We start from the raw sequence: 25956 nt of genomic DNA on the forward strand, positions 1-25956 counted from the left end.
CCCCAGGGTAGGTGTGCTGCTCAGTTACAGCAAAGAATACACAAAAGTAGTCTCATGGCTCCTTAAAATTTTTCACAAATTTATTGTGGCAGAAACTTATTTGGACTAAAATTCACTTCATCAGATAGATCAGGGGTCAGCAATCCTTTTCAGCCATGGCCTGGTCCACTGTCCCTCAGACCATGTGTTGGGCCAGACTATATTGGGGGGGGGGGAAATAAATGAACAAATTCCTATGCCCCACAAATAACCCAGAGATGCATTTTAAATAAAAGGACACATTCTACTCATGTAAAAACACACTGATTCCTGAACCATCCTCGGGCTGGATTGAGAAGGCGATTGGGCCGCATCCGGTCACCGGGCCTTAGGTTGCCTACCCCTGAGATAGATAGATGATAGATTGTTAGATAGATAGATAGATAGATAGATAGATAGATAGATAGATAGATAGATAGATAGATGATGATAGATAGATAGATGATAGATAGATAGATAGATAGATAGATAGATAGATAGATGATAGATAGATAGATAGATAGATAGATAGATAGATAGATAGATAGATAGATGATAGATAGATAGATCAGGATATCAGTGAACACAGCAAAGGACATCATAAATGTGCATCAGTACATGCTAAAATACATCATAAAACAGACTGAAACTGACATGGGGAAAAATGGAAGAAGATGCTTTCACCCCAATATGGCTCCCCTTTATTACATACACAGCCCAACAGGACAACAAGAACCCACCAACAGCATATGAACCAATATGGCTAACTTGACCCAACAATTCCCTCCCCAGCACATGCAAGCAAATCTTACCGCAGCCAACTGAGGACAACCAACCACGCCCTGCCCTCCCAACCTCTCTCATTACCAAGGTAATATAATAAATGAATGGAAAGAGAACCTACCCAAGTGACACTGACATAAACACCCCACACACACACTAAGTGAAAGAATATAAATTTTACCACTCCACCCACCTCTCTCCCCTCACTCTCCCTTTTTCTGCTTCTTCACCAACCTTATTCTGTATACAACACTAATGTCCCATATCAAATGTAAGTGATCTGTAGAAAAGACTCTACAACCTGAAATAAGAGACAATGCACGTGCTTTTGTAAACCAAGAAAATATTTAATAAATTAAATAATAATAATAATAATGAATCAGCATAGCTCAAACAACAGAGCAGATGGTCTTTTATTCCCACCCCTCCAGCCATTTCTGCCTTTGATGATGAATGTCCACTTCATTAATCCAATAGATTAGGCTTTATTTCTGCTCACTAAATTCATATATGTTGGTGGTTGTATAGGAGAGCAAGGTAACAGCTTTACCAGGTATGGGGAACCTGTGGTCCTCCAGTGGTTGCTGGTCAATACTCCCATCATCCTTGATGGGGTGGGGAGGAGCTTGAAAAGGGTTGGTTGCCTCATTTTTCGCAATCAGGGTTTACATAGGCTATATACTGGAATGAAACATGGTTATTATGCGCATCAGGTTAGTTTTCTGTTATCCGATTGCATGTTCCTGAGAGGTAGGAGTCTTAGTCACTTACAGGAAAAGCTGAGAGAAGTCCTGACATACCTATGAGACCAAGTTAGTTGCACAAATCCTACTTGCGAGTTTCCCAGAGGCATCTGTTCGGACACTGTGAGAACAGGATGCTAGTTCCACTTCAGAAACATCCAGTTTGGGGGGGGGGTATGGATTAGCTCCTGCTGTCAGTAGCCTCCACCAAAGGGTCAATCAGCCTATCGATTTCAATTTCTCTCAGTTCCTCTTTTTCACAGTCTTAAATTCATTTCTCCGCGTGTCCAAAGCATCTTGCGAAAATTTTCAGAAAGATTGCTCCGCATTTGAGTGTGAATCTCTCGTAAAACACACATTTTTGCATGCAGTTCTAAGATATATATTTTGACATGCATTTTCTCCTGCTATAGTGGATTTTGGAAATAATAATTTTCACAAACATATGCATTTCTTTTACCCTTCCCCCTAACATATGCATTCTTGTAGACATTCTTTGATTGGAAAACTGGTTTGCAAAATTCAGAGATGTGCAAATTTCAAAGGATAATTGCATTTCACTTCATGCACTGGATTGAGAAGTGCAAATTAGGTAACTACTCATTAAAATGCAAACAAGATCTCCTCCATCCCCCCCCATTAGTTTAAGTGAGCATAAAGGTGACAGAGGCCCCCTGCTGGCATAGCCCAACACAGCCAGGCAAATCTGGGTAGGGGAACATCTCCCCATCCAACCCCACTCCAGCATGGCAGATCAGAGTTTGGCTTGCTTTGCCAATCTGGAGCTAGCCCTAAAGCTGCAGTCCTGTATCCACATCTCTGTGAGGAAGCCCCAGTGAATGCAGGACTTCTGAGGAGACATGTTTAAGGATGCATTCTTATTGTGCCATAAGCTTTTACAAACAAGAGCCCAATTCATCAGATTCATCTTGAGAGTCTTGTATGGTGGGTCAAAAAGAAACAATTTCAGAAGATATTACAAAATCAGCAGGAAACTTGCCCCCAAAGTTTTAGAAAATCACATTACTACAATAAAATGTTTCTGGTCTCATATGTATGATTTAATACAGTTTCAGAATGCAAACAAGATATTGGACTAAGATGAATTTTTCATTCTTAACAGAAGCAGTTAAAAAAGAAAGAATTAAGTTTCTTGCACAATTAAACAGTCTATGGAAGTAAGTTGCCCATTAGTCATTAATTTCCTGTAATACAACGAAGACGATTCACTGTCCCTCACTGCCTTGATATTCTGCATCTAAAGATTGTATGTATAACATTCAGATGGAAATAGAGATCCTTAAGGTAAAACATAAAGTGGCAATTGGCAAAACATCAAAGTTTACCCACATCCCATTCCTTCCTTGCTTTTTATTATCCTGTCTAAATTTAGTCTTTCGTAGAAGTATCCCCACCCCTCCAGTTTTCCCCACCAAGGAAATAATAATAATTTATAATAATAATTTATTATTTATACCCCACCCATCTGGCTGAGTTTCTCCAGCTACTCTGGGCAGCTCCCAAGTGTTAAAAACAATACAGCATTATTGAGATTAATTGCAAAATTAAGTTTTGCTTTTTAACCTGTGTGTAATTTGAAAGCAGCAAAATGGCCACAGCATGGTAAAAGAGCAAACTTGGAAAGATGAATTTTCCAACAACTCGCACCCTAGAGCAAAGATAGGGAAGCTGTGGCCCTCTGTTAGACCCAACTCCCATCAAGCCCGGCCAGTATGGCAAATGATCATGGATGATGGGAGTTGTAATCAACATATGCAGTCAGCATCTGAAGGGCCACAGATTCCCCATCCATATTCTAGAGATCTCTGATAAAGATTGACAAAGGTGGTGTTACAAACATTGAGAATGGATCATTATTAAGTCCCCAATCCTGAAAACACACAAATATTCATCTGCGGGCACAATGGCAGTGGTAGAATTAGAAAGAGGTCATTATGTGGGTTGAGTCAGTTTGGGTTTGTGGCCAAATGTTCCTATGATCACCATGTGTTATTGCATAACATACTCTTGTTGTTGTCATTTAGTCGTTTAGTCGTGTCCGACTCTCTGTGACCAGAGCACGCCAGGCACTCCTGTCTTCCACTGCCTCCCGCAGTTTGGTCAAACTCATGTTGGTAGTTTTGAGAACACTGTCCAACTATCTCGTCCTCTGTCATCCCCTTCTCCTTGTGCCCTCAATCTTTCCCAGCCTCAGGTTCTTTTCCAGGGAGTCTTCTCTTCTCATGAGGTGGCCAAATTATTGGAGCCTCAGCTTCAGGATCTGTCTGTCCAGTGAGCACTCAGGGCTGATTTCCTTAAGAATGGATAGGTTTGATCTTCTTGCAGTCCATGGGACTCTCAAGAGTCTCCTCCAGCACCATAATTCAAAAGCATCAATTCTTCGGCAATCAGCCTTCTTTATGGTCCAGCTCTCACTTCCATATATCACTACTGGGAAAACCATAGCTTTAACTATACAGACCTTTGTTGGCAAGGTTATGTCTCTGCTTTTTAAGATGCTGTCTGGGTTTGTCATTGCTTTTCTCCCAAGAAGCATACTCCAGTTGTACTTAATGTGTGCTTGTTCTCCTGTAACAATTTGCATGGTTGTTGTTGTTTTTCTACATGCTAGGTTTCGGTCACCTCATCCAACAGTTGTTGACGCTCGCAGGTGGTCGCATGGTACTGGTCTTGGAGGGAGGACATGACCTTACTGCCATCTGTGACGCCTCAGAAGCCTGTCTAAATGCCCTACTCGGAAATGAGGTAATCAATAGGCCGAAATGCTGACAAACAATGCATGCTTCCTGGATATTTTGCCATGCCATGGTGGATTAATAGTATCTGATATCAGGGTGACAGGATGGTGGGGTGGGTTTGCCCTAAGCATAGAATGAAAATGTCACCCAGGTATGTTTTGGGACAGAACTTGACATGGTTGCAGCAAAGCCCAGATCTCTAAATGTGGATTGCAATGAGTAGCTTGTAAAACAGTGGTGGTGAACATTTTTCAGCCTGAGAGCCACATTACCATTTTGGAGAACCTTCTGGGGAGACTGCATGCTGGTGGTAGGTGTGGCCAGAGACAAAAGTGGGTGGAGTAAGGGATGTAAATGTTACCTTTGTATAATAGGCTAGTTTCTACACATGTTCATGCACTATCCTTCATGCAGACAAGGAAGAAGCATTAGAAGAATTCAAGGGTGTATTCCAGGCAGGCATAAACACTCAAGCAGGGCTGGTATTCTGAGGAGGGTCTCTTGTGGGCCAGATAGAGAGACCTGGAGGCCTGCATTTGGCCTGTGGGCCAGAGGTTCTCTACCTCCATTGTAAAGATGTGGGATGGCAAGTGGAAAGTGAGCAGCAGGTGGGAAGAGGAGCCAAACTCCATTTATAAATGGATTTATTATCATGACAGAAGATTGCTGCTCCCGAAGTGTGTTTTTTCCCCAGGGTGAAATTGTGGCCCCAGAACATGTGAGATCATGGTGGCCACATGGCTGACAACCTTTGCCCCTATCATCCCCCTTTAAAAAAAATGATCTCTCCACCATTTTCACCAGATGGCCATGGAGCAGTGAGAATGAAGGATATTGGAGGGAAACACACATGTAAAACAGCCCTTCTGTAAGTAGAAGGCACCATAATCAATATCCTACAAACCACTTTGAAACCTTGTATTCAAATGGAGCAGTGTTAGACTGACTGCTTACACATTACATCACAAAGAGAGGACATAGATTCACATTAAAAATGCATTTCTATGCATTTTAGAAATCATTACTATAATTGAAATAGAAATGAAATCCATCTTAGCATAGTTGGGAAGACTGTCACTAGGTGACTTCTTCAGGGGCTAATGGTTGGTGGGTGACATCAAGGACCCCTCTGCTTTCCCTTCTTAATCTTTAAAATAGACACGGACCAGAGATTCCTTCCAAGAGAAGATTGTCCTCTGAGAGCCCTCCCAATGCGCACCCTAAGCTAGGTTAATTTTGTTAATAGCTAAAAGCCCAGTATATTAGGAATATGACTGGTCATCCACTAACTTTCATGGCCAGCAGAAAAGTTTGTTTCAAACAACAACAACAGCAACAACAACAACAACAGTGGTTAAATTGAGCAATGCATTATCATAATTAGAAGATGCCATTCTCTGCAGGTGCTTAACTGGGTAATTAGAACTCATTTCCTAGCAATTCCCTTCTGCAAACAGTGCTAGCAGAGCCCTAGCCGTAGTTCAGAAAACACTGGCAAGGCCAATGCTGCCTTCTCAACACGGCACACGCAATTGAGCTTAAATTAGGAAGGTCAGGAAAGGCCTTTTTAAGGCACTCTGCAGTTTGTCAGACGTATTTATTCATGTGCTGAGGATTAGAATTCATAAACATGAATGCAGGGGGCTTTGGAATACTTTTACTTTGCCTTTGTTGTTCTTGGCTGGGACTCGTCAATGCAGCAGTATGCGGCTCTGTCCATGCTACTATCAGCACACACACACACCCCACATGCACACCCGTACACACACAAAAATCTACAAAACAAGCAACTGTCAAATGAGCAGGGACCTTTCAGCATTCATGGGGAGCCAGGCAGACATGCAGATGTAAGTCCCAGACTCAGCAGCAAGAAGGGCTTGTTTGAATTAATTTTGTCTCAGAATCTCTGGAAGGAAAACATCCTGAATCCCAACAATGTGGAAGAAATGAATAAATGGAGGACCGGGCTGGAGAAGAAGAATTGCTTTCTGCATTGTGACTTGCACAAATGCGATCAGTTTAAGAAGATAGCATTGTCTCCCACTTAAGAAAGGGATAAAAATTAGAGAAGGAAGAAATGATTGGGGGGGGGGGGGAAGCGTTCAGAAAAGTTCTTTTGACAATAGCGTAGAAATAAAAGACGGATTAAGATGAATTGGTTGGAGTTGATGGATTATGGAGAATCACCTTCATCTCTCATGGCTCAAGCAGATTAAGGCTGCAACTCTTGCTGGCCAGGGGCTGTGTGAGGAACGATTGGGTGCAGAGGAAAGGGAGATCCACCGGTGGGGTGGTACTTCCACCACTGGATCTCAAAAGCCAATGGTCTGCAATAACTTGGAGCAGGGCCTTGTTTGCTCCTGTTCTATGGAACAGCATTCCTGTCAAGATATGCCAGCCACCTGCTAACCTGCGCTTTTTGGTAACGGTTGAAGATATTTTCGTTCCAGCTTTCCCAGATGGATAAATGGGTCCATTCTGTATTGTTTTAATTTTCTAAGAAATATATTTCCTATTTTTGCGTTTTCAACTGTTTCCTACTGGTTTTTATTGTACACCCCCTTTGAGATGACTGTGCAGAAGGTGATTAATATATTGATGGCGATGGTAAGAAGAAGAGCAACAGTAATAATTGGATTCCCCTACTCTGTGATGCCTGTGGAACAAGCTATGGATGTAGGATGCGGGTGGTGCTGTGGGTTAAACCACAGAGCCTAGGACTTGCTAATCAGAAGGTTGGCGGTTCAAATCCCCGTGACGGGGTGAGCTCCCGTTGCTCGGTCCCTGCTCCTGCCAACCTAGCAGTTTGAAAGCATGAAGTGCAAGTAGATAAATAGGTACTGCTCCAGCGGGAAGGTAAATGGTGCTTCCGTGCGCTGCTCTGGTTCGCCAGAAGTGGCTTAGTCATGGTGGCCACATGACCCGGAAGCTGTACACCGGCTCCCTCGGCCAATAAAGCAAGATGAGCGCCGCAACCCCAGAGTTGGCCATGACTGGACCTAATGGTCAGGGGTCCCTTTACCTTTATCTTTGTGATGCCTGTGGAACAATCTATGAATGTAGATGTAGGCCTCTCTGGGGGGGGGGAGGTCCAAAGCCTAGGCCAGGCACCCCCAAACTCAGCCCTCCAGCTGTTTTGGGGCTACAATTCCCATCATCCCTGATCACTGGTCCTGTTAGCTAGGGATGATGGGAGTTGTAGTCCCAAAACAGCTGGAGGGCCGAGTTTGGGGGTGCAGAGAGCCGCAGAAAAAGCTCTCTTCCCAGCCCTAATCCAACACACCCACAAGAGGGGTGGTTCTGTTGCTGATTCCAACAAGTAGACAAGCGTGTAGGGGAGAAATCACAGCAAGTAAGAACTAAGGTCTTATCCACACTTCCTCTTGACCTGCCACTTTCCCCCAGGGAAAACTGCTCTTTAGCATTCAATTGGAGGAAACAGCAAATGGCTTTTCCGCAGATGGTTGTTAGTGCTCAAGAGAGGGTTTTCCCTGGGATAGGAACACGGCAAGAGGGAAACCGCTTGGACCCATGCATTCTAGGCACAGGACAAGTGGAAGTGTGATGAGCCCTAAGTAGCTTGACCAGGTAACCTTCTTGGGGACAGGAAATTCATATATGCGCTGTCAAGCTAAAGCTAACCCAAACTTTTGTTGCGCAAGGCATGATACATACTCCAATTGCTCTTCAGTGCCTGCGTTTCTGCTCCAGAGCCAGCCCCAAACTTCCTACCGGCCTAAGATTAGCAGGCACCCCAACATCATCCCAAAATGCTCCCCAGAACTGCAGAAGATGCAGTGATCCACCCCCGTTCCCTTACAGCCATGCTGTAAAAAAAAAACCAACAGACCACATGCCACTTTGGGCCTAATGGCTACCCCCCTTCAATTTTGCTGCCACAGGCGACTGCCTGGATGGTCAAAACCAACCCTGTTTCCCTTGAATATTATGCCTTAGCTCTAAATACATTTGACTTGGAAGGGAGTCCCATTAATTTCAGTGTATTTGCTTTCCAAGTATGTGTTCTTTGGGCCGCAGCCCAAATTTGGAAAATACACAGAAACCTAACTTGGATCCAAATCACACTTACTTGCATTCCAGGGAAACCAGTGGGACCTACTTCTAAGTGCAAATTTTTATTTTTATTTTAGGTTTCAGTATACCTTAGAGAATCCATGGGCTTCCTCCCAGAGGGATCTATATCAGTTTATAAAGACAAACAATGGGGAAATTAATTAAGAATGTGAGGGTACCCAAAGTCCAGGTTTGTGAGTTGTATCAGTGGACAGGAACCAATGGCTATTAAAAAGAAGAAGAAGGAAATATTAATCAGAAGCCTCTTTCCCACTTCCCACCATAGGTTGCCTCTTAGGAGGAAACCCTCTTGAGAGGTGTGAAAAGATTAAGCAATTGGATCCCCCTGAACTCTGAAATAAAAATACCGAAATCCTTAATTCAGGTATCGAAGGGAAGGGGGAGATTAAGCTGCTGCAAAATACACCCCCCCCAAGCCTTCAGTTAGCACTTTTTAGGACACATCCATTATACTGGCATCTGTCAAAACAAAAGGAACGGGTGGTTTCAGCTAATTGGGGGGGGGGGGAGTGGCTTGCAAAGAAACATGTTCTTCAGAGGGCTATACAGCTTTAGACTGCAATTTGAGACCCTGGTTTGGCAGAATGGGGGGTTTCCTTCACAGCATCTGAATTAGTCAACCAAAATTTATTATTCATACACACACACACACCTTTTTTTAAAAAAGAAAGAAATACAACTGGACTGAAGTGACCTTTCGTTAGGGCAAATGTAATATATATCTGGAAGACTGGATGGAATCTGAGTGATTTTTCAAAGGTCAATGCCAAGAATCCTTCCGATGCAGAAGTGCTCTCCCCCAGGCCAGTTTTAAGCTATGATAATAATAATAATAATAATAATAATAATAATAATAATAATAATAATGCAACCTCTTATTGTCTCCAGCTGGAGGTCTTTGAAGCCTAAATGCAGTGCTGGTGGAAGGGAGGATATTGGCTGGATAGGGATGCCACATCTGTCCCACCGGCCAATTATTATTATTCCAATCATTATTTATCAAATTTGAATACCATCCTTCGAGGATCACATGGCAGCTTACAATATATAAACACACAGACACACACACACACCATAATAGCAAACAAAACAGCAAACACACACACCCAACACATTTCTTTTTCCTTATCCCAAGTGATGAGAATTGGAAAGAAACCTCTTGAGTCAATGGAAAACTGGTTCCAGAAAAATGGTATTGGCCGTATTGGATTGATGGACCGATGCCTGCTTACACACAGGAAGCTGCCCTTTACCAAGTCAAACCACTGGTCCATCTAGCTATATGGTTCCTCTTGGGGAAGGGGCTGTATACCTCTATGAACCATTTGCTGTTGCACTCAACTCCTGCTTGTAGGCTTCCCATCGATAACTGGTTGTACAATGTGAGAACAGGATGAATAAATCCAGCAGGGCTGTTCTTATATATTGTATGCACTGATTGGCAGCAGCTCATTGGGATTTCAGACAGGGAGTCTTTCTAAACCAAAGATTCTGGGGCTTGAACCAGGTCCTTACCTTCTGTCCTGAAAGCAGAATTTCTACCTCCAAATTCTATCTCTTCCTTAAGTAGAAGGAAGAAGTTACCTTACACAGTGGTACCACTGGTTATGTACTTAATTCGTTCTGGAGGTTCGTTCTTAACCTGAAACTGTTCTTAACCTGAAGCACCACTTTAGCTAATAGGGCCTCCTGCTGCTGCCGTGCTGCTGGAGCATGATTTCTGTTCTCATCCTGAAGCAAAGTCCTTAACCCGAGGTACTATTTCTGGATTAGCGGAGTCTGTAACCTGAAGTGTCTGTAACCCGAGGTACCACTGTAGATTCTATTCGGTATAATGCACCTCCTTCCTTCTCTGTGTCTAACCATGTATCTCACCTCGCCCATTTCCCTTCTGGTCCAAGTATTTTACAACTCCATAATACAGCTTAGCTCACATCTGCTTGTAAAGACATGGTGGTGAAGCACTGGCAAACTTCACCTGGCTTGCACCGGGATGCCATTTCTTTGAAAGCCCTTTCGCTGTGCATACCGACTTATCTGGAAGCAAGTACAAGAAAGCCTGCAACAGGCCAATTGGGCTGGCTTCAAACCCTTTGAAAAAAATATCCCTGGGTGTATCTTTTTCAAGCATATCCATCAAACGGCTTTGTTGCTCCTGCGCTGACCTTAGTCAGTTGTTTATGCAAAATTCTTTTATAAAGATGTATTTCCACTTCTTTTTGCAGTCCCCCCACCCCTTCACTCTTTGGCTCCGGAGCTTATAAAATGCCAAGAAGTGTAGGAGTGAAGGTTACACTGCTATGTCTGTCAGCTGCGGAGTGATTCCTTTTGTTCATTGCTGGGTCTCGTGATATTTTCCAGGGACACCCTCTTGTCTACTTAGTTTAATGATTATTTTTATTTTAAAAATGGATCGCTGCCATCAGAAATTATTCTTGATGCAGACAGTCTCCCTTTTTTCTTCAAAAGGACATATCTTACTATAATCCGCAGGCTTTTATTTTTTAGTGGTGTTTTCGTAACAATGGTGCATCTATCTGGGTCAAATAGGGTGTGAGATCCTACCTCCGAAGGCTGATGAGGTTTTACTGACATGGAGCAGAAACTGACAAGAGAATAGAGGCCATCTCATGAATGAGCTGCTAACTATTTTGCAGGAGGAACTTTTAAACAGAATCTGGGAGCTCCAGATCTGCTTCCTTATCATAAAGTGGGGTTCTTTCTTCCTTGCTCTACATTCACCCCTTTTCACACCAACCGACAGCGTCCAGATTATAGTGTACTGTACAGGGAAGAGGAAGGTCCAGAACTGATGTTGACACAGACCCCTACGCTAATAATAGGCAATGGAACAAAAGAACAGTACCCTATCTCTCTCCCCCCATATGCAAGATGTCTATGACAAAAGTGTCTCTCACTAAATGTAAACAAACTGTGAAAAAGACTATGAACTGAAAGTGGAGACAATAGATGTACCTTTCCCTGTTTATCTGTTTGTTTCGTACCAAAAAAATCTTTGATTAAAAACAATTATTTTTTTATTTTTTTAAAAGGTATCAAAAGCTTCATGCAAGCAATTCCGTCATGTTAGCCTTTTTCTTTGAACTCTATAGACCATTTGCTATTAAGTACTGTTTCCCTCGTGTATGTTCATCCTGCCGTGGCAACTTTAGGGTTGCCATATTTTGAAGAGCAAAAAAAGAGGACACATTTGCCGACTTCAACTTTTAACTATGTATCTCTATGACGACTCTCATTTTACATGCCCATGAAAAAGAGGACATGTCCTGGAAAAAGAGGGCATATGGCAACCATAATACTTGCATGTGTGAATAACCACCGTAGGTCTAATGCCATAGATAGAAATTCTCAAACATCATTTCAGAAGTTTGAAGAAGGGATGAAGCTCAGTGGTAGAACCACCTGAATTGGTTCAATCAGTAGCATCTTCTGATAGGGCTAGGAGAGGGTCTTGTCTGAAGCCATGGAGATCCCCTGCCAGTTACTGCAAACAATACTGAGCTAGACAGATAAATGGTTTGACTTGCTATAAGGCAGCCTACTTTATTCCAAGAAAGCTCAATGGACCCAAACCAACTGTGTGTTTCTATCCATGGCAGAGCAAGCTGTGTTTACAGTGCCTGACTCCAAAAGCCAGTCATCGCACCATTCATTTAAGCCAGGAGGAGAAATGAGAGGGACTAAATATACATCTTATGGAGTGTATTGGTTCTATAGAAGTGATCGGAACATTTGTACATGGTGTATATGCAGTAAGTAACTCATGTACACCAATAAAATGCTGCATTTGTGCTCCTAAAGCCATAGAAGCCTGTTCTGCGTAACAAGGTTCCAGTGGGTTGTCAATGGTCCTTATGTAATGAATGAATGGGAATTGCTGTGCGCCACAAAATCACATCTTCATGTAGGCAAGAATGTGCAAAGGATGGTAAATTGATCTTGGCCCAAGATGTCAGCTGTAAAATAACATACAGAAATGAAGAAAACATCAGGAGAAATTTATGTGTGTGGTCAATTTATGTATATATATAATTTATCTGAAAGATTTATATATACTTAACTTCAATAACCTCTAAGCGGTGTACAAGATTATTATTTTTTGAAAAAAATGTAAAAATCAGTTAAAACTATAAAATCAGACTTCCATTAAAAGGACTGATTTAATTATTTCTTATTCCATTTATCTGAACATTCGAAAAATGTTTGCACATTTTTATGTCTGTGAACAGATATTTTATAGTACTTGTTTTGAAGTACGGAATTCTCTGCGCATAAAATAAATTTCTGGTGTTTTCCCTTTTATGAATTATGGGGAGAAGGGGATAAGAAGAAGAAAAAGAACAATGGCATGCCCCATCAAGTTCTAAGGCAACTTCAACAATGTTTTGTTTCGGCATACAGCTGGACATAGAGACACACTGGAATTTGATTTGTGAGAAGCCTACAAAAAAAAATTGCCCAGATAACTAGCATTTTTAAATGACTAATGCGCAGCCATGCACTTGCTTGAGAGGCTTCGTGGATTAGTCTTGCAGTCACTGGAAAGGCCCCCTGGAATTCAATTACATGGCTGAAAAACAGAAAGCAAAACTGAGCCCCTGTTCATTTGGTGGGAGGAAACCCCGCAACATGTTAGCTACTTCTTTGGCTGAGATTTTCACAAGGCTTAAGCGTTTTCAGCGAGCCTTACTTCCGTGCAGCTAACTGCAGGTTCTTACCGTTTTGCACTTGATTTCTTCCTGTCTTGCAGCTGGAGCCCCTGTCCGAGGACATCCTCCACCGAACCCCAAACTTAAATGCCATGGCTTCTTTGCAAAAGATCACCAAAATTCATAGTAAGTTGCAAGGTTTGTTCATTCTTCTTTTTAAAAAGTTACTAGCTCTTACTAACTGAGCAGTGCTGGAAGATACATGGACATCCCAAAATGTACACGCTTCACTTTCCCACCATGGGCAGATCAATGCACAGGACTTTCCTGACAGTGTCTGCCTCCCTCCATCAGCAGACCTCTCATAAGTGTGCAGCTGCGCTCAGGAGACAGCTGCCTATCATAGCTGTCAACGTTTCCATTTTTTAAAGGGAAATCCCCTTATTCCGAATAGGATTCCTCGCAAGAAAAGGGAAAAGTTGACAGCTATGCAGCCCATACCTAAGGGGGCACATAAGGGACCAACTGGACCAGTCTCTAAGAAGATTCAGGAGCTTGATGCTCCCAGAAAACGTAATTGTGATAGTGTATTGCAGGTATTAGGGACGCGGGTGGCGCTGTGGGTTAAACCACAGAGCCTAGGACTTGCCGATCAGAAGGTCGGCGGTTCGAATCCCAGTGACGGGGTGACCTCTCATTGCTTGGTCCCTGCTCCTGCCAACCCAGCAGTTCGAAAGCACATCAAAGTGCAAGTAGATAAATAGGTACCGCTCTGGCGGGAAGGTAAACGGCGTTTCCGTGCGCTGCTCTGGTTCGCCAGAAGTGGCTTAGTCATGCTGGCCACATGACCCGGAAGCTGTACGCCGGCTCCCTCAGCCAATAAAGAGAGATGAGCACCGCAACCCCAGAGTTGGCCACGACTGGACCTAATGGTCAGTGGTCCTTTTACCTTTACTATTGCAGGTATTAATATTGTCAGCATGAAGCAATTGGATGCATAAAAGCTGACTCCTTTTGGAAGAAACATTGTCCAGCCTGGTTTGCGCCCTTCTCTCCCCCCCAAAAAAATTCTGCACCCGGGGCCATCATCCCCCTGGTCCTCCCCTGCTATGCCACTGTCTGTTCTCTCCACGTCTCTCTAACACATGCGTCCCCCTGTAGTGTTTTGGCCTCTTTGAATTGCTTTCCTGTCCCCTCCACTTCCGTTGTCTAGTTCTGCCCCTCCTCCCTATGGAAAAGCATGAACATTTTCACCTTCATCCCTTGGGAATGACCCATCCCAAACCGGATGCTCCTCAGCTCCTGTAAGTTTTCCGCTGGGTATCAACTGAAAAGCTACTCTCTTGTGTTTTTTTATTGTGAGTGCCAGCAGTCTGATTCCACTCTGGTTCAGTTTTGGCACCCAGTTCAGTTTGCAGTTAATCAGCTGCTTACCTCTGTTGGGTTTGGAGTGCGGGGTGGGGGTCACAATCAAAAAGAAGAGAGTCAAAAGTTGGTTTTGCTTTATTTTATTCATTCCCTTGCAAAAACTCCAGTGGTGAACATGGGTTCATTTCTTTTATGACAGAGCAGGGTATTATTCCCATGCCAACAGATCTGGTTTTCTTGCACATCTGTTTTTCTAGCAAAGAACTGCCCCCACCCTGAAACCCATAAATAATGGAGTTTGAATTGCTTGTTCATTGCAAACTGCTGCGTGAATGTTCTGTGGGAACATTGTGGAATGCCCATATAACTTTTTTATTAATTTTTTTTGTTTTAATGAATAGAGATTATAGTCTCTAAATGCACCATTAATAGAGAATGTTTCTGTCTTGCTTTTTTTAAATAGAATTTGCCAGACACAGTGATTGTTCGGTGCTTTATATACACCATTTTTAAAGTGATGGATTTTACACTATTGGAGAAAAGCCAAGTTTCTATCACTTGGATCTTTTTTATTTTACGATACATAATATGCTGCAGTTTTAATCCCCTTAAATATTTCTGTTTTGTAAGGATCCTGCTAGCAACTCAAATGTCCAAGAAACCACCGTCCTATCATGTTACCGGTTGATTAAACAGATTCCCCTCTTCCTGATGCTTGGCTTCCATTGATGTCCCTCTTCTGTTTGTGAATGAAGGAGATACAATCTCCTGAAAGGATTCAAGCTTTGCTACATCATAAATAAGAGAATTCCATCCAGTTCAGCTCTAAACCCTCATACTACCTGTTGAACTCCGTCGTATCTCAGGGTTACAGCACATCTTTTGCATGCAAAAGGTCTCAGATTCAATCCTTGGGCTCGGATGAAGCCCTGGAAAGCTGATGCCAGTCAGACAGTAAAAAGCTTCAAAGACCAATGGCCCAACTCAGTATTGGGAAAGAACTGTAACTCAGTGGTAGAGCATATGTCTTGCATGCAGAAAGTCCCAGGTACAATCTCGTGTAGACAGTACTGAGTCAGATGGACAAACATTTATAATTGAAGTATAATCAAGTCATCTGGTTGCTACTGAAACACTAGCATAAATCTCCTATTTTATTATGACAAGCTTACGTCAAGGTCTCCTGGATAGGATGCTATAATTTTCGAGGACTATCAGAGATTTGGTATCTCTGGATTATTCTTGGTATGGCAAACTGCTTGACAGAGCTACCCAGCTCAGGATCTGAAGGCTCACACCAAGGCTTAAGATGCCTTTACCACATCAGTTTTATGAGACACATATAGTCGTACCTCGGAAGTTGAACGGAATCTGTTCTGGAAGTCCGTTAGACTTCCAAATTGTTTGGAAACCAAGGCACGGCTTTCAGTTGGCTGCAGTAAGCTCCTACAGCCAATCGGAAGCCACATCGGACGTTCGGGTACCAAAGAACATTCGCAAACTGGAACACTCATTTCCATTTGTAGTATTTCAGGAACCAAATAATTCGAGTCACAAGGCATCCGTCAACCAAGGTACAATTGTATTGGATTTGAATACAACCCTGATATTTAGCATGTCAGGGAAATTAAAATACCAACCAGCCAACAACTTTGAGCTCATCCTGACATAGGAAACCCCCAACTCTGCCACGTGAGATTGTATTCATAAATATAAAAGCCAAGCTTGACAATATATTTGTCCAAATTTGAATTCTTAAACTATAGGAAATATTTGTGCCCATTTTCTAGCTCCTTTCTCCTCTTGTTGCTGTAGGCTAGCTTCTTGAAGGTACCAATTTTTCAAAGAAGTTAATGGGTTTTGGGAGTTCCTCCAAGGAAGATGTTCTCCAACCTGAGGCCATCTGTTAGTTTCTGAGTGTATATGCAGAACTGATCTGGGCTCCAGCTACTGCAGTGTTTGCTCACCCTGGAATAAATAGGCTGCAGCACCTATTTTCTGAAACTCCCTGCCTATTAATAGTAACCAGGAGCCTTCATTGTGCCCTTTTTGACACATACTTAAACTGTTTTTGTTTAAGGAAGCCAATCCAGACACTTATTATGTTCATTTGCTCTTTTAAACCATTGGCATTATCTAAATTTTGGTAACTTTCGACATGGCTGCTTTTTAAAAGCCTGTTTTTATTGCTATTTTTAATGGATATTTTATACCATTTTATGTAAGCTGCTTGGAGATATCCATTAAATGTTATATACACCTTGCTGAATAAAAATAAATAAGCATGTGCCATGGATAATGTACCATTTATGAGCGATTGTTCTTCATTCGCCTGGATAATTTGCTTCAGAGACTTTTTGATGTTGCAATAAGCAGGAGGTTTGAAAACTCAGGGTTGGTTTTTGGGTTGGTTTGCTTTTTAATTCCACACATTATATAATGTCCCAATATTCCCTTGTTGGTCTTATTCTAAGCTACCCTATAATATATTGCAGTGCTCCCATAGCAGCCAGTACATATATTAACATTTTAAATAAATTGTTGTTCTAGTGCACGCCCTGAGGTTAGAGGCAAAAGAACATCCAGGACTAACAAACCTGATTGTTCTGGCAACACAGATGCGTGGTGCCTTCTGGCATACCAAACTTCTGTTCTAGTTGCTGTCGTCTCTGATTTTTTTTCTCCCACTGCCTGCTGTTTACGGTTGCATTAAATGTACCTGCCATTTCACAAATCTCCGATTTTGCAAATGCCGAAATGCTCACACTGTTAGAAGTAGCCCACCAACGGCTCCAGCTTCCCAGATACTAAGAGTTCATTAAACTGTGTGCTGTTCTTTCACTTTATTGCTTTCTTAGGAAGGGCTGTGACACAGACCTTGGAAAAGAGAGCACTTTCCAACTTGGCACTGTGGGATCCAGAATCATAACTTCATCACAGCCGTTTGAAATTCCCTGTTGCAACCACTCCACACACTTATAAGCACTCTGCGTTGGACCTAAGCAATTACTAGGGTTATACCACCATGCTAGCTAAATTTCTCATAAATTATGGGACTGCACAGTTATTATGGTGTATTTTCTTTAGGCAAGTACTGGAAGTCTGTGGAGCCTTACGTTGTGCCAGTTAGTTGTAAGCTGGCTGAGACTCAGAAACAAGAAACAGAGGAGACAGAGGCAGTCTCAGCTATGGCCTTACTCTCGGTGGATGTGGACCAGCCTTTCTCACATGAACATGCCAGGTACGTGCAAAATCTTAGAACGGCAAGTGACAAGTGTTTGTGTACTGTTGTGTGACTGAAGGAACGTGTTTTAAGTCCTTCTTTTAATAATCCAGACTCAGAGAAACTTACGGTCTTCAAATAAAAACATCTTGAAGGTCCCAGGCCACAGAGAAGTTAGGCTGGCCTCAACTAGAGCCAGGGCTTTTTCGGCTGTGGCTCCGATCTGGTGGAACACTCTGTCACAAGAGACCAGGGCCCTGCGGGACTTGACATCTTTCCACAGGGCCTGCAAGACAGAGCTGTTCCACCAGGCCTTTGGCCAGGGCACAGCCTGACTCCCTCTCTCGGCAATCTTCGCGGAGCTCTGGCCCAATGGCTGCCAGTGGCTTGAATTAATTAATTTTATAATGAATGATTTTAGAGTGTTGTTTATGCTGTACTTTTGTACTGTTTTATTGTTGTTAGCCGCCTTGAGCCCGGCTTCGGCTGGGGAAGGCGGGCTATAAATTATTATTATTATTATTATTATTATTATTATTATTATTATTATTATTATTATTTTGCATGCATGCTTTAACTTCACGTTGTTTTCCTTGACAATGTTGGAACAACCAGAGACAGAGAAGCATTCTATAGTTGCCTTGGATTGTTTGGCTTTCGGGAAACTGGGCTGCTCTAGATATCATTTTTTATTGTGCATTCCTTATTATTATTATTATTATTATTATTATTATTATTATTAGAGTTTATATACCGCCCTATACCCAGAGGTCTCAGGGCAGTTCACAGAAAAGATCACAACATATATAATCAGAATAAAAACAACAACCCAATAACACTACCCCAGAAAAGAGCCACATTTTAAAAGGGGATAGGATGTCAAACAGATCAGCCAAAGGCCTGGTTAAAAAAGGAACGTATTAGCCTGACTCCCAAAGATGTGGAATGAAGGCGCCAGGCAAACTTCTCTCGCAAGAGCATTCCACAGACAGGGAGCCCCTGCAGAGAAGGCCCGTTCTCATGTTGCCACCCTCCACACATCTCAAGGAGGAGGCACATGAAGGAGGGCCTCAGAAGATCATCTCAGGGTCTGGGTGGGTTCATATGGAAAGAGGTGGTCCTTGAGGTATGGTGGTCCTGGGCCGTTTAAGGCTTTATAGGTCAAAACCAGCACTTATGGTATTGGAATGGTTATATACAGTCATACAGTCCCAGTTTCAATCCTGTTTGCTGCTGCTGCTGCTGCTGCTGCTGTTCTTTTTTCCTGGTTTTGTTGTGCTATAAACGTCAAGAGTTCCCCTTTGGTTGGCAATAATGTGGCAACACTGGGAAAGCATTGCAGAACAACTAATAAATTGGAATGAGGTGTGGATGGTCCAGTATGAATTCACCACTAATTCACTATTCTTGCATCAATGACATGTTTCAGAATCAACACACACACACACAATCCAAACAAACACCACTTTGGAGGGCCCCCCAAATCTAGTGGCCACAATATTCTATCGTTTTGTACTGCTTGAAAGTTATCTTCATGAACTTTGTTGTCACACCTACGAAACTCTGACCACTCTTGTCAGCAAGCCCAACAATACTTTTATCAACAAGCCCAACAAGGCTAAAATGGTGGAGGGAAAGGTTGAGGGCCCTTAATGAAGGCCACAATCCCCAGACCCTGACTCCAGATTTTAGTCAAATCATGCCCTCTGCCACAGCTTTCTGAGGGAATCATCACAAAAAGGGGGTTCAAGCACTGCTGCCCACGCTACAGAATTAAGTTGTAACATTTCTCTGGATCACCAAGCAGTATTTACTCAGTAAGAAGCCCTGAGCCAGGTGACAAAAGGACAAATTTATTTCCAAGACTGGCTTAGCCATTTTACTCAATTACCTTTCATCCCAGACTAATTGGACTGCATGCTAGAGTGCCATTATCTAGGACCTGTGTTCTTTGAAGCTGATTTGCATCACCCTGCAATATATGGCAAAGCCCATGCCATATTTTCTACCCTTGTGTATTCTTCCAGTGCGTTATTGCTAGATTGTATTCTTCATTCCCCATGGGAATTGGATATTCAAGGGGAAATGCCTTGCTTCAAAATGTTGTCAATTTCACCTGATGGAGCGTTGAAATTGACAATACCCCTTTCTTTATTCAGGGGAGGTGCCAGCCTACACAAGAGGCGAAGTGCACAGCCTTCACAAATTAACATGAACAGGTCAGTGAAATGGGCAGGGGCTTTGTGGCAGGCAGTGAGTTAGGGACTGGCTGCGAAAGCACATGATGCAGGAACCTTGCTAAAGTCAAGCAGATCAAGACCTTGTCAATAGCTGCGTGGAAGCTTGTCTGGAAAACCCATGTGTATCTCCTTGAGTTTAATGATGGAGGAAAGGTGCGATATAAATAATAATAATTTGGTTGGTATCTGCCACTCTTTTAGCTGCCTCTCTACATGTGTTTTAAAATGTGAGTGGGGAAATGTGTTTCTCTGTGTTGGCCCTGACAGAGAATGCATTCCGTGGATCACAGATGGTAGCAAATGTTTCTGCAGGGAGCCCACCTATGCCATGTGCCCAGTTGCAATATTTCAATAGTAACGTTTATGAAATGAAACAAAAGCCCGATTGAATAGAAACTTGTATATTTTGAATTTTAAACTGGCATCACCTAGATATAAAAAGGATAGGCCCAGATTTCCTCTGTTGTCAAAGAACTGTTATGCTAACGAAAATATATTTCCATAGATCTGCTTGGCCAAAATTAGGAGTTGTCCTCTGATGAACAAGGCTAACCACACCTTGTTTGCTATGGGGAAGTCTTGGCGATCGGTCTGTTCTCCATGGGTTTGGGCGCCTCTTGAGAGATCGTCATCCAATTTAGCATGACAGTTCCTGGGCTGGGTGTGCCAGTTTTTCTCTGGGTTTGGACATCTGTGGATACCATTTTGAATCAAGATAGCGGGCCAAAATATTCCAAAATTCATCTCTGTCTCCAGAGATATCATTGGCCAATGGTTCTTGAAATTAAGTGGCTTTGGCCTACATTTGGATAACTTCAGGCACAGTTTTGAGTCCATATAATGGACCCAACTGTTCCAAACTGTGCTAGTTTGGATGGCTCTCAATAGTTTGGTGTGACAGTTAGTTGGATGGCTCTGAATAGTTTGGTGTGACAGTTCCTGAAATGATGGAGTGGGATTTGGTCTGTATTTGGACACCTCCTGTATCCATTTGGAATCGGGATGGTGAACTGAACAGCTGGTGCAGGAGTCAGTTGGAGACACCAAATGAGGTGGGGCCAGCTCAGGTGACCACTTCCTACAATGTAGCAGCCATTGCAGGAGGCTAACTGGCAGCTACAGTGTGGGAAGAGGCAGCACTGTTGTTGATAGTGGCTGCAAAACAGCTGGGACCTGAACCACACCAAACCAAGGCATGTTGGGGGTCAACTATTGGGGGTAGCAGAATGAGGAGGCAAGACATGCCTGGCACAGCAGCTGAGCATGTGAAGCAGCAAAGCGGGAAACATGTCTCAAGGGTGCAGTTCACCAGCATGTTTCTCACAAGCATAGAAGCCAACTCCTAGGGGCTGAGGTCAATATAATATTTGATCGGGCAGCAGCTCCCAAAAGTTGGTGGGCATTGCCATTCAAATGGTGTGCATGCGTGCTGCATACTGTGATTGGTTATGTGGTGTGGGGCTTACCTGGCCGCCCCCCCTGCCCCCTCAATATTTCATTTAAGTTGGTACCCTTTCTTTCAAAGGATGTTCTGACAAAGCAATGCCCAGCAGGATACAACCCTCCTGCTCTCTAGGGTGCAGTCAGGAGGGGAGGGGGAAAGGAGATGCAGCAACTCTTTCATCGCCAACCCCTCCTGACCACACCCTCCAGATGTTTTGGCACTACAACTCCCATGATCCTTAGCTAACAGGACCAGTGGTCAGGGATGATGGGAGCTATAGTCCCAAAGCATCTGGAGGGCCGAGGTTGCCTATGCCTGATATAGGGTTTTAAAAAAAACAAATTAAACATCATTCCCCACCAAAAAAACACAACTGGATTCAAGTGATGCCATGGCCATGTCAGAGAGAATGGAAATGGGGTAATAAACAGCCCTAAAACTAACAAGTTGCATGAGCCACTTAAAAAATCTCAATTATTATTATTATTATTGTTTCTTTGAATTCCTGGGCAACACTGGGCACTTTCAGCTAGTCAATGAATAAGGATGGGAGTGTTCCTTTTCCCTGCCTGCCAGCTGTTGTTTCACACTGACCTAACACGACTGACTTGGACCTGAATTTAACAATTCCGTAAAATGAAAGAACAACTGCCAATGCGCTTCACCGATCAAGTATTTCAATATGATGTGTGAATAGTTCCATGCGCAGAACAGCATATTGTCAGAAAAGCGACTCTGTAAAAAAGGATGTTATAGAGTTCTTTGCGTTTATTCATGCCAAATGCTTCTTGGCACTTCTGCACAGCAAAGGAGAGTCCAAATGTAGCGGAACTGGTCTGAATCCATTAAGTGGAAGGAAGGGGAAAGAGGGAGAGAAGAACCAAATCCCATAGAGATGAACTTCTTTGGATGTTGCGAGTGAAGCTGGACACACCATTGAAAGAAGGAGTTTGAGACATTTGGTGTAGCCCAGTGTTCATCCCCCTTGCATATTGCTGGACTATGACTCTCAACATCCATGATAATTTGCTAAATTGGCTGGGGATTATGGGAGCTGTAGTCTACTCAGAAGTAAACCCTATGAAGTTCAGTGGGGCTGCTTCTTGGGTCAGTGAGTTCAGGATTACAGCCTTAACTTCATGGGGATTTTAGGTGTGGGGAGGCAGAATTTAGCTTATTGATTTTGGAGCCAGATGTAAAAGAACTGCCGAGTTCTTTTTATCAGCCAAAGATGTAAACATGAAACATCTTTTACCAATGTGAAGAGATTTGAAACAAAATGCAAGCCATAATTTAAGTTTGAGTGAACCTAATTTTTATGGTGAAATAAAGCCAAGTTTTCGGCTAATGAAAACGAAGCGTAATTAGTTTGGCATATCAAATTACAGAGTTTAAACTAATTAGCAGCTAATTGTCATATTTTGAGAGTGTGCTAATTTGAAACCACTGGCACTTAGCAGTAATTGATTTGCTAGGAGCTTAAATAAAGCCACCTTCTCTTCTTCTAACAATGTATTTGCTTCTGCAAATATCAAGCCACCAGAGCATCGCATGTGGTCATTTCAGCCTCCAAGCCTTTTTTTAAAAAAAGAAAGAAAAGAAAACAACCACACAAATTGAAATGAAGACTGGAGTTGAAGAAAATGAGAGAAATAAAGACACAAGGGCACATCATCACATGAATTCAGTAGTTCAGTTTTCAGATTCATCTCATCTTATCAGTCTGTACAATGGTACCTCAGGTTAAGTACTTAATTCGTTCCAGAGGTCCGTTCTTAACCTGAAACTGTTCTTAACCTGAAGCACCACTTTAGCTAATGGGGCCTGCTGCTGCTGCTGCCATGCCGCCGGAGCACGATTTCTGTTCTCATCCTGAAGCAAAGTTCTAAACCCGAGGTAATATTTCTGGGTTAGCGGAGTCTGTAACCTGAAGCGTATGTAACCTGAAGCGTATGTAACCCGACGTACCACTGTACTGAAATCAGTAGACGTTCATCATCTTGAACTGTAAAACCATAATCCCAATTAAGGTAATATTTTTCTTTGGTCAAAATCCATACAAGTTTCATATTTCTGAGGTGGGGAGTGAGAGTGTGTTGCCTCATGCTTTTTCCTACCTTAACATAATTCGGAGGCGATCGAGTGGTGTGTATTGATGCCTCAATGCTATTTTAACTTTCAGCGTCACTCCAGCCTTACAAGCTTTCTTTTTTATATTTTTTAAATTAATTTTTCAGTTTATACACCTCAAAATAAACATTTTACATAATACCATGTAACCATTGACTTCCCTCCTTCCCTTTCATGGTTCATTTTACTTATATCATTCCTGCATATTTTACTATAAATAAGTAAAGGACCCCTGACCATTAAGTTCAGTTATGAACAACTCTGGGGTTGCGGTGCTCATCTCGCTTTACTGGCCGAGGGGCCAATCTAATTGTTTCTGCATTTTACATCCTTCAAATATTTACCATACTGTTGAATTTATCTAAATGCTACCTGTGTTTTCAATTGTACACAATTATTTTCTAAAAATTCAGCAAAAAAAATTCCACTCCATTTTGAATAAGATTCTTCTTGCTCTCTTATTCTGTAAATTAAACCTGCTGCTTCCCCAAATTCTATCATCTTAAGTCGCCAGTCTTCCTTACTAGGGATCTTACTCACTTTCCATCTTTGCGCTAGCAAAATTCAAGCTGCCGTGGTTGCGTACATAAATATTTTTTTCTGTCAACCGGGAACTTCAGACTGAAGTATTCCTAACAAAAAGGCCTTGGGTTTTTGGAGAACGTTGTTTTAAACATTTTTTAAAACTCATTGTAGATTATTTCCCAATAGCCTTTAACCATTTTACATGTCCACCACATGTGAAAAATGTTCCTTCTGTTTCTCTGCATTTCCAACACAGATCTGATCCAACTTTGTACATCTTAACCAACCTACTCGGGATTAAATACCATCTGTGCATCATTTTCATATAATTCTCTTTCAAAGTATAACATGGAGTAAATTCCAAATCATTCTTCCAGAGTTTAGGTCTATGTTATGCCCTGATCTGATCCAACTTGGTACATCTTAACCAACCTAAAGTAAAGGTAAAGGGACCCCTGACCATTAGGTCCAGTCATGACCGACTCTGGGGTTGCAGCGCTCATCTCGCTTTAGTGGCCGAGGGAGCCGGCATACAGCTTCCAGGTCATGTGGCCAGCATGACTAAGCCGCTTCTGGCAAACCAGAACAGCGCACGGAAGCACCATTTACCTTCCCGCTGGAGCAGTACCTATTTATCTACTTGCACTTCATGCTTTCAAACTGCTAGGTTGGCAGGAGCAGGGACTGAGCAACGGGAGCTCACCCCGTTGCGGGGATTCAAACCGCTGACCTTATGATCGGCAAGTCCTAGGCTCTGTGGTTTAACCCACAACGCCACTTAACCAACCTACTCAGGATTAAATACCATCTGTGCATCATTTTCATATAATTCCTCTTTCAAAGTATAACATGCAGTAAATTCCAAATCATTCTTCCAGAGTTTAGGTCTATGTTATGCCCTGTATCCATTGCCCCAGCCTTACAAGCTTCCAATGGGCCTTACAGTGCGTGACTGTCCAAATGTTGCCTGTGGAGTTCTGAAGAGCTGTGAGTTTTTGTTGCCGTGGTAAAGCAGAGCAATATGTGATTTTTTTAAATTAAAAAACCCACTTAACTTTTAAAAACATCCTCCACTGCTGTGCATCATCATCATCACCATGATCATCAACATTGTGTAGCACTCTTTAGTGCTCCACAAGGAACTTTTGGACAGCCTCATTTCTTGCAAAATGGAAGACTGGACCTAAGCAAGCACAGAAATATTGGAAAGCATAGAGTGAAAAAGGTACAGCAGCAGACAAAAGCAACAAAGCAACATAAGGCTTTGTGGGGGCCCTGATCTGACTCGTGGGGGGGGGGGTTATTGGCATTGCACTGGGGGATGGAAGAGAAAGTACCCCAAACTGCTGTGCTTCACGTCGTCATTCAGTCTTCACAAAGAACCCATCATAGTGCAACTAGATATAAGGCACATTCCAATGATAGACAACAGCATTCTCCCATTTCCTCCAGGGTTCCTCTCAGTTAAGAACTGTCAGCAAGGCATCCCATGATGTTCAGTGTTATTTGCCAGCACACAAAAAACACTCACTTCAAACGGGGATAGCTGGAAAACCCAGCCCTGTGTTCTGATTGATTAGTTGACATCTGTTATCCAGAACGTGGTCTTGGGTTGTGTATGTGTGTGTGTGTTTGGTGAGAAAAACATTCTCCTTGCAAAAGACTTGCCAATTATATTGGAGGTTATATTGGTGCGCTGAGTAGCATGATTCATTTCCATCTCAGAGTCTGAACAAAGCATCTCTTTCCCTGGCCAACTAATATCTGACTCATTTACCACCAAGAGAAGAAAGAGAGAATGGTTTGGCTGAGCACCTCTCTCTCTCTCTCTCTCTCTCTCTCTCTCTCTCTCTCTCTCTCTCTCGTTCTTCCTTTTTGTTAAAGTGACATCATCGAGTAAACAGTTATTTCATTTTGATTTGTTCTGACATGCCAAATGGAGCAGGCTTCAGGGGGAA

The 25956-nt window shown here is 42.6% G+C and overlaps 1 protein-coding gene across 4 annotated transcripts in view; it reads left to right on the top strand.

The window, feature by feature from the left end:
* HDAC9 (histone deacetylase 9) overlaps window positions 1–25956 on the top strand; it is a 469199-nt gene that overhangs the window by 434519 nt on the left and 8724 nt on the right. For 2 of the 4 annotated variants that reach the window (XM_083705231.1, XM_083705233.1), the window contains 4 exons: window positions 4177–4310; window positions 13170–13254; window positions 17524–17677; window positions 19819–19878. In XM_083705231.1, coding sequence (XP_083561357.1) covers window positions 4177–4310; window positions 13170–13254; window positions 17524–17677; window positions 19819–19878 — 433 coding nt within the window. The remainder of the gene's footprint in view (window positions 1–4176; window positions 4311–13169; window positions 13255–17523; window positions 17678–19818; window positions 19879–25956) is intronic. The other 2 variants (XM_083705235.1, XM_083705232.1) reach the window with 1 other exon arrangement.

This window comes from Podarcis gaigeae (genome assembly GCF_964106915.1).
Source record: "Podarcis gaigeae genome assembly, chromosome: 12".
Lineage (NCBI taxonomy): Eukaryota > Metazoa > Chordata > Lepidosauria > Squamata > Lacertidae > Podarcis > Podarcis gaigeae.